We start from the raw sequence: 8081 nt of genomic DNA, 5'->3' as shown, positions 1-8081 counted from the left end.
TTCACCACACTGGGAACCAGTGGCTCACCTCTTGCCCCTTTCAGGGAGCAGTGTGTCCTGGCTGCTGCTCTGCACACGACCAGCGTCTGTGTTTTATTCCTCTTTACTGTAACACAGCAGCCCCAGGGCCCCACGGGCCAGGGCTGGGTGGGTGCAGAACAAGCTCCATTTCCTCTTGCGCTTCAGGCTGTCTTGGCCAGCACGACTCTGGGTGAAAGGATGCTTGGTTAACTTGTTCCCCTTGTAGCAATTAAAAAATCCTCTGCAAAGGAGAGTCAGGCCCTCTTTGGTCCACATATTAGGAGCAAGGCCCTTCCTAGAGTGGAGACAGCTGCCAAGGACAAGAAGCATCCATTCCTCTGTATGCAGATCCACGGCTGGCTTCTGAAGGTGTTCCCGAGTTGGCTGACTCAGTCTTGCCAAGTTGCCTTCTCCCCCTTTTATGCCCTCGCGAGGCCCCCAGGTTTTGCTGTGTTAAGAGCAGGATCTTCTGCTGTCTCTGGATTCCATACCTGCAGAGCTAAAAGAAATTCAGCAGTTAAGTGGTTTTTTTCTGTCCTTTTAGTAACATAGCACCTTTTCAATAAGGGTGCAGGCACTTTGGGAATGCCCATGTAACACTGTCCCTTGTGATGGAGGAGAAGCTGAGTAGGCTAGGACTCCAGAGCCAGGAAAGCCAGCATGCCCGGGGGGTCCTGGCAGAGTCCCAGGCAGCTTCTGATAGTCCCTGTGTCCCCTGGCAGCACCCACGCTGCTCTCGCTGTGGTCTGTCATCCTGCGCGCGCCTGCTGTGGGTGCTGTTGGAGCAGTGGTGTGGCAGTGCAGGGCTGGAGGGCGGCCACCTGCCCCAAGGGCTCTCCATAGTCCGCAGTGATGTTACCCGAGTCCCACGTCCACTTTCTTTCCCATTCCCAAGAATGACATATCAGTAGCAAAACAATTTTTCCCTCTTTCCCAGTGCCCAAAGACAGGGATGAAGGGATCTTAGCAAGCGCACCAGCAATGTGTCTTGGAGCAGCGCTGCCTTGGGAGCCGCTGTCACACCTGGGTTAATCTGTTCTAGGCTTCCCATGGAAATGTAGCATTTTGACTCTTTGTTATTGAATAGTTGGGGTCACATTTGACCTGCTCTTGAAACGTCTGCTGCTTGCTCTTCACGCAGGGCTTGCAACTGGTCCGTGTATTTGTTTTGTCAATGCTTGGGTTTGATTTAGGCAGCTCTCCCTTTCCTTTCCTTTTTTATTTTCTTCCATCTCTTCAAGCACTGCGGTGTGGCCAGCTGTGGAGAGAGGGGGAGTGGAAACGACCAACCGCGTCCATGGGTCCCATAGTCATGCCTCAAATCACCCATGATCCGCAGTAAATGGTCCTGAAGTTGGTCTCTTCAGTTGATGGGGAGTCTCTTTCTGGGCCGCTGTATGCTGGGGAGAAGAGGAGCCCTGGGACCTTCAGCTGTGGGACTCACTGTGCGAACAGCGCTGAGACCTCTCCAGGTGTGATCTGGAACAGAACAGCTCCCTTGTACAGGACATGGTTATTGAGCTTATAAGGAAACATCTTATGAAAGCATCCTATTTTCATCTGCTCCATTCCCTCATGCTGTCATTCCTCCTGTTGGGGAAGGGACTAAGCACTGTTCCTGGGTGCTGGGAGAGGAGTTGCTACCGAGGTGTCAGATCTGAAACTAGCATGAAGGATGGAGAGCCTTGCCTCTCACAGGGCTGCCCGGGAGAGCAGAGGTGGTGGTGAGCTCAGAAGATCCCTGCTGAAGAGGAAGAGGAGCCATGAGCCAAGTCATGCCTGGCCCACGAGACGGTACAACCAACACCATCAACTCGTGTTCTGCTGTTGGGCGCAATCAAGCCATGCTCTGCCTGGGCTCCAGCAAAATAGGCAGAGGTGCGTGCTCCAGACCATGCCAGCCTTGGGCATCAGCAGGATGCTGTGCCCACGGGGTACTGCCTTACCTGGGCTCTTTTGACGTCCCTCTAAGAGAGCAGATGCAAACTGGACAGGAGTGCCAAGGTGCTCCTCCTTGGCTGTGGGGTCTGGCTGTGCAGCTGGACCCCAGGTCTCTGCTGGGTCTGAGCTCTGCGTGGGGAGCAGCTGCCAGGGAAACCAGCCCCACTAGAAGGGTGATGTGAGACACGAGGGTCTGTGTCACACACACCTACCTGCTGTCTGGAGCATCAGTTCATCAGCCTGTTTGGGTACAAAGCCTCTGGATTCATCTGGGTGAGAGAGTTACAGGGTTTGTAGGTGGTCAAGGGCTATTTACTGTTAAAACTTACAACTTTCTTCTTGTTTCCTTTACAACCAAACCCAAAGCATTGTGTGTGTATGTGTGGATGGGTGTTTGTGGAAGTACCACGATGCCATTTCCCCTACTGTTGGTGTGTCGCTGTTTTAATGTGGTGGTCTCTGTGGCTGTGGAGGTGGCAGGCTCTGGTCCCAGGGTCTCGGGCGATGTGTCCTCCATGAGCAGAAGTTGTCTCTGGTCCCAGCAGGGAAGCCAGGAGAAGGAAGGTTTGCTGCACCCCTGGCCTTGGCAGGTCCTCCATCTCCGCAGAGCAGTGATTGGGAGTCCCCCCTTGGGGAGCATCAAGGGCAGCTGTGACCAAGGCAGAAGCACCAAAGTTTTTCATCCTTCCCCTGTTGCCTGACCAAACTGCTCACAGGGATGTCCACTGCCGTGTCACTAAGGAGCCGGAGAGGACAATGGGGCTGAGTCTGGCCCACAGGTTCCTCTCTGGGGTCTTTCTGAGAGATGTGACTGCAGCCAAAATTTCTAAGTGAATGAAGAATTTTTGAAGTCAAATGGTTTTTTTTGAGTGGAGGCTCCCAAGCCTGTGCTCCTGGCATTCCTGCCCTGCTGCTGCAGCTGATTGTGTTGGCAGGGCTCAGCTGGAGCTATGGGAGATGTTCCACCACGTGCTCCAGCCTTGGGCACAGGGTGTCTTCTGGGGCGGCTGGTCTGCAGGTGACTCCGGGTGCGTGGGAGCAGTTGGAGCCTCTCAGGAAGGTGTTTCTCCCACCTCATGGAAATGGACAGCATCATGACGGTGCGAGGCCGAGGTCTCCAGTTCCGTGAGATCAGCCAGCCTGAAGCTCGGGGAGGAGGGTGGCCATGCCTCCCTCCCCAGAGCATGGCTGCCTGCCTCTGCCTTCCTCCAGTGATGTCCATGTCAATCACAAGCACTTTTAGGAAAGAAAGAAACCCTCCAAATCATCTCTGAGGGCTGAGGGCAGCTGCCGCCTGCAGAGGCAGTGAGGGGCCTTGGAGAAGAGGGAGCCGTGCGAGGGATGGGACTTGGCTGCTTCTGCTCCTCTGTTCCTCCCTCCTTAACCTCTGGGAGGGGACCCCTGGGTGCAGAGAGGGCAAGATGGGAGGGCTGCAGCCTAGCTCCCTTCCTCCAATCCGCCCCTTCCCTCTGGGGCCAGAGGCTCGCTCCTCCTTGGAAGGAGGGGGCGTATTTTGGAAGGAGGGCGATTATGATGATGGCAGCTTTTTTGCACTTTCATTCATTTTGCACTTGTTTTTAATTTCTTTTTTTCCGCGTTTTTGATATTCGCACCTCCTCTTTGTGTTTTCATAACAAAAATACTTCTGTTGTAGCCAGTGAAGCTATTCTGGAACTTTGTGTCCTGAGTATAGAGAGGTTTAAAGGTCCTATATATATAAATTTATATCTCTATAAAAGTAAATTTATATATATAGATCATGGTGTGGTGTGTTTCGTCAGTGTTTTAAAATAATAAACGAATGTGAGCAGTGGAAGTCTGTGCAGCTGGAGACCGGTTATTCAGCCCTGCTGCCTCCCTGGGAAAGGCGCTTGTCCCCACGCGGGACACACAGACACGGCGGGGGCGGGCTGCTGTGCCCCGGGCCCCGCCCCCCGGCCAGAGCCCCGCCCCTTCCCCAGGGCCCAGTCCCTTCTGTAGGCCCCGCCCCTTCCCCACGGCCCCACCCCAGAGCCCTGTCCCTTCTGTAGGCCCCGCCCCTTCCCCACGGCCCCACCCCAGAGCCCTGTCCCTTCTGTAGGCCCCGCCCCTTCCCCCGGGCCCCACCCCAGAGCCCTGTCCCTTCTGTAGGCCCCGCCCCTTCCCCCGGGCCCCACCCCAGAGCCCTGTCCCTTCTGTAGGCCCCGCCCCTTCCCCCGGGCCCCACCCCAGAGCCCTGTCCCTTCTGTAGGCCCCGCCCCTTCCCCACGGCCCCACCCCAGAGCCCTGTCCCTTCTGTAGGCCCCGCCCCTTCCCCACGGCCCCACCCCAGAGCCCTGTCCCTTCTGTAGGCCCCGCCCCTTCCCCCGGGCCCCACCCCAGAGCCCAGTCCCTTCTGTAGGCCCCGCCCCTTCCCCAGGGCCCCACCCCAGAGCCCTGTCCCTTCTGTAGGCCCCGCCCCAGCTCGGCGCTCCGCCCCCCGCCGGGGCCCCACCCGCAGCCTGGAGCCCCGCCCCTGCCACGGCGGGCAGCGGGCCATGCAGTTCCCGGAGCCTCCCGGTCCCCGCCCGGAGCCCCCCCGGTCCCCGCCCGTGCCGCACAGTGACTCCGCAGGCAGCCGGATGGCGGGGGGAGGCGGTTTATTTATCCCACTGTGAGGTGCTGGAGGGGAATCCCAGTGTTCCCTTACTGGTCCCGGTCCCGGTCCCGGTCCCGGTCCCGGGGAGCTCTGCCTGCCGGGAGCGTGCTGGCCCCTCCGGTGGCTGGGGCGGCAGGGCCGTCCCTCCCGCAGGGGCAGAGGGGACTGCACCCCGTCCTAGCGGGGCTTCGGCCCGCGCCGGTGGCTGTACGTGGCCTCCGCCACGATCAGCCCCAGCAGGACCAGGACGCCGGCCCCCAGGGCTAGGCGTATCGCGTTGCTCCTGGTGTAATCTGCAGGGGACAGGAAGGGACAGTGACTGGGGGCCCCTGGGAGGACACCCCCCCCCCCGGGAGCTCCCAGACCAAAGGACTCCCATGGGGACACCAGGGGACCCAAGGGGACAGAAGGGGTACACACGGGGCTCCTAAGGCAAACAGACACATGGGGACAAGGGGACACACTGGGGAGCTCCTGGGCTAAAGAGGGATAAAGGGAAGGGAGCCCCAAGGGCTCCTGTCGGCCCTACCTCCACATCCCTGCCCCCGGGACACCCCGACCCACAGTCTCTGACCTGTCACCCCGCCCAGCGACACCAAAGCAGGGACATGGAGCTGGCCCTCACTTGCCACTGCCAGCTGGATGGTGCCACTGGGCTGCGACGAGCCGGATGACTGTCCCTGGGGCTGGTAGGTGCAGGCAAAGGTGTCCCCTGATGCTTGCCACCCCAACTAGTAGCCTAGCAACCCTACAGGGTCTACAGGTCATCTGCAGGGTCTCTCAGGAGCTGGCAAGGTTCAAACACAGGAGGAAGCTGTAGGAAGCTGTAATTCCTGCTTTCTTCCTGTACATCCTCTTTTCTAATTCCCCCAGGACGTGGCAGATGCCACGGGGGGAGGAAGTGAAGAGTAGGATGTGGCTGGGGGGATGTCTCACCTCGCACCACCAAATCCAGGCTCTTGCTGACAGCAGACCATGCGAATGGAGAACCCCTGGTGAAACACTGGCAGCTGTAGCGGCCCCCATCGCCTTTATGCACATGGGAGAGGCTGAAATCATCTTGTTCGTTTGTGAGTAAGTCGAGGGTGTTGAGCCGGCCCTCCAGGTACAGGAAACAGGCAGCACTGGAGTTTGCGATGGTGCAACGGAAAATCACGTACGCTCCTGCAGCTACCTCACGCCCAGGTAGGACAGAGAGGACAGGTCTGGGGAGACGGAACTCTGTGGGGAGAGGAGAGGGCATGAGAAGTTGTGCAGGGCTTTGACACGGTGCTGGGAGCCACTAGGATCTCCATGACCCCACCACTTGGCTCAGGCAGAAGTGAAGTGGTCCCCACCTCTCCAAGCCAGGGAAGAGGGGAAAAACCCTGCCCATCATGTAGATGGGGAAGCCAAGTGTTTACGTGCATCCCGGTCTGCCCATGTGGTGCCGGACCGCATGCAAAGGTGTAAAAGCACATCCCTCACCTTGCACCATGACATCCAGGGTTTCACTGCGAGCCAGCACAGTGCCTCCATCCAGGTAATGGCAGCTGTAGGGACCTGTGTCCTCTTGGGTGGCATTAGAGATGGAGAACTCGGCCCTGCTGCCACGCTGCCCCACGATAGGGAGCGGGAGGCCTTTCTTGTACAGCACGAAGTTCCCATTGTCACACTGGCAACTGCAGCAGATGGTGGTGGAGCCTCCTGGTGGGATCACCCCAGGCGGCTTCAGGAAGATGGAGATTGTGGGGGCACCTGCACAGGGAGAGAGATGCTGCCAGACAGACAGGGAGTCCCCAGCGCCTGGCTGCCCTGCGGTGAGCCCGGAGCTGGCTCCAGGCCCCATCTCCACACAAGGGCGAGTTTTGTTCTGTGGGGCTGGGGAAGAGCCCTGGGAGATGCGTGGGGGACCAGACAGACGTGTGTCCAAACTCCCCGTCTACCTCCTCGTGATACTCACTTGGTGTAGCCTTGCTCTGTGCCACCAGCCAAGCACCTGCAAAAGAAACAGCCATGTAACATCTCTGTGGAGTCTCCGGATGCCTCATGTCGTCTTCTGGGAGCCCACACAGCCCCTGGCACTCACCCAAGGCTAGCACAAGGGTCACAGGCAGCATCATGTCCCTCTTGGCTTCCTCCGTCCTCTGCTCAAGCAGGGCTGCTTCAGAGGAATGCTTTGGCCGGAGGCACTGAACAATTGTGGCTTCCTGTGGATCCTGATACGCCCTCCTTGCCACAAGCCACCTTCTGTCCCACGGCTTGGGTTTCTGCAGAGACAATCGCGGGGCTGGGGTGGTTGAACTGAAACCAGAAATGTCCCAGTCACCTGCTCAGGGCTGGGCACCCGTGATGATCTGGTCTTAAGTCCCTGTGGACATTAGGAGAGACACTATGAGGGCTTTTGGTTTCTTTCTTGGCTCTGGTCACTTGATGGGGAAATGACTTCCTCTCAGCCCTTGCGAAATAGGGTGATATTCTGCAACCGGGGCGGGGAAAAGAGGCAGCCCAGGACTTTTTCTGAATCTTGGTGAGAAAGCTCCAACAAGTGGCATCATAAAATAACTGTTTTAACAAGACAGAATAAAAAGGGGACTATAGATAGCAAGTAAACCTTACATCCCTTCGGGGGCAGGGCACCCCATTTTCCTGCAGCATTGATGAACCCCGGATAGATTTTTCCCTCGGCATGCTGCGCAAATCCCATCTGTGAGAATGTGCCCAGCATCTGAAGAGGTGCTAAGATTTACTTGTGATCTATACTCCTCTTTTTTATTCTATGCCATTAAAACAGATATTTTATTACTCCATTTGTTGTCAGGCCTTTGTCACCGAGGTCCGGGAAGACCTCTGCACCACGTCATGCCCCCTTGTCACGCCCAGAAACCCTGCACGGTGGCCCCCGCTGCTGTGCAGACCGGGTGGTGGAGGGGGAAAGGACGCTGGGTCCAGCCATAGGCTTTGTCCAGGCGGTGCTCTTCCCCACGGCTGCGGGGCAGGTTTGGTGGCTCCACAGAGTGGAATAGGAGGGAAGTAACTTGGCTTCCCTTTTGGTCTCCTGCGGGGCTGTTTTGTCCCATCTGGCCTATAGTGTCTTTCACTGGTGGAGGGACAGCAATATCTCCTACCTGTAGGTCTGGATCCACCACGCAGGGCTGGCCCCGTTCCTTAGCCGTCCAGGCCTCCCCTGTCTTATGCTGGAGCAACAGCAAGGTCCTTACTCCAAATAACTGCTCACTCCCACCACACCTGGAGCCCGGCCTCCAGCCTCCTGAAGCTGCCATCTAATCTGGGTCGGCCAGTGATGCAGACAGAGCTCCCTTTGGTGATAACGAAGGGTTAATTAAAGAGGGGAAGTTGCTTGCACCTTTGGGCGATGTGGGATGGAGGAGAGCAGGAAAAGGATGGATTGCGGGACTGGAGCTGTGTAGGATGGGTGGCAGCTTGTCCAGGGATCCCACGCTGCTGAAGGCTGCAGCATCTGTAGCTCCCTGCCCTCCTGCAAGCTGCAGGCAGGCACGTC

The 8081-nt window shown here is 57.8% G+C and overlaps 1 protein-coding gene across 1 annotated transcript; it reads right to left on the bottom strand.

Moving 5' to 3' along the window:
* Positions 1-4756: 4756 nt before the first annotated feature.
* Positions 4757-6756, bottom strand: LOC104256925 (immunoglobulin superfamily member 1). The gene is made up of 5 exons (XM_059827431.1): positions 6648-6756; positions 6522-6557; positions 6047-6316; positions 5516-5800; positions 4757-4872 (listed from the first exon to the last, which is right to left on the bottom strand). The coding sequence occupies exons 1-5, from the start codon at positions 6679-6681 to the stop codon at positions 4757-4759; spliced, it is 741 nt and encodes a 246-aa protein (XP_059683414.1). The 5' UTR covers positions 6682-6756.
* Positions 6757-8081: the final 1325 nt, after the last annotated feature.

This window comes from Gavia stellata, chromosome 20 (assembly GCF_030936135.1).
Source record: "Gavia stellata isolate bGavSte3 chromosome 20, bGavSte3.hap2, whole genome shotgun sequence".
NCBI classification, from domain to species: domain Eukaryota; kingdom Metazoa; phylum Chordata; class Aves; order Gaviiformes; family Gaviidae; genus Gavia; species Gavia stellata.
Note: the sequence above shows the minus strand (reverse complement) of the source record. Positions and strands in the feature narration are given on the sequence as shown.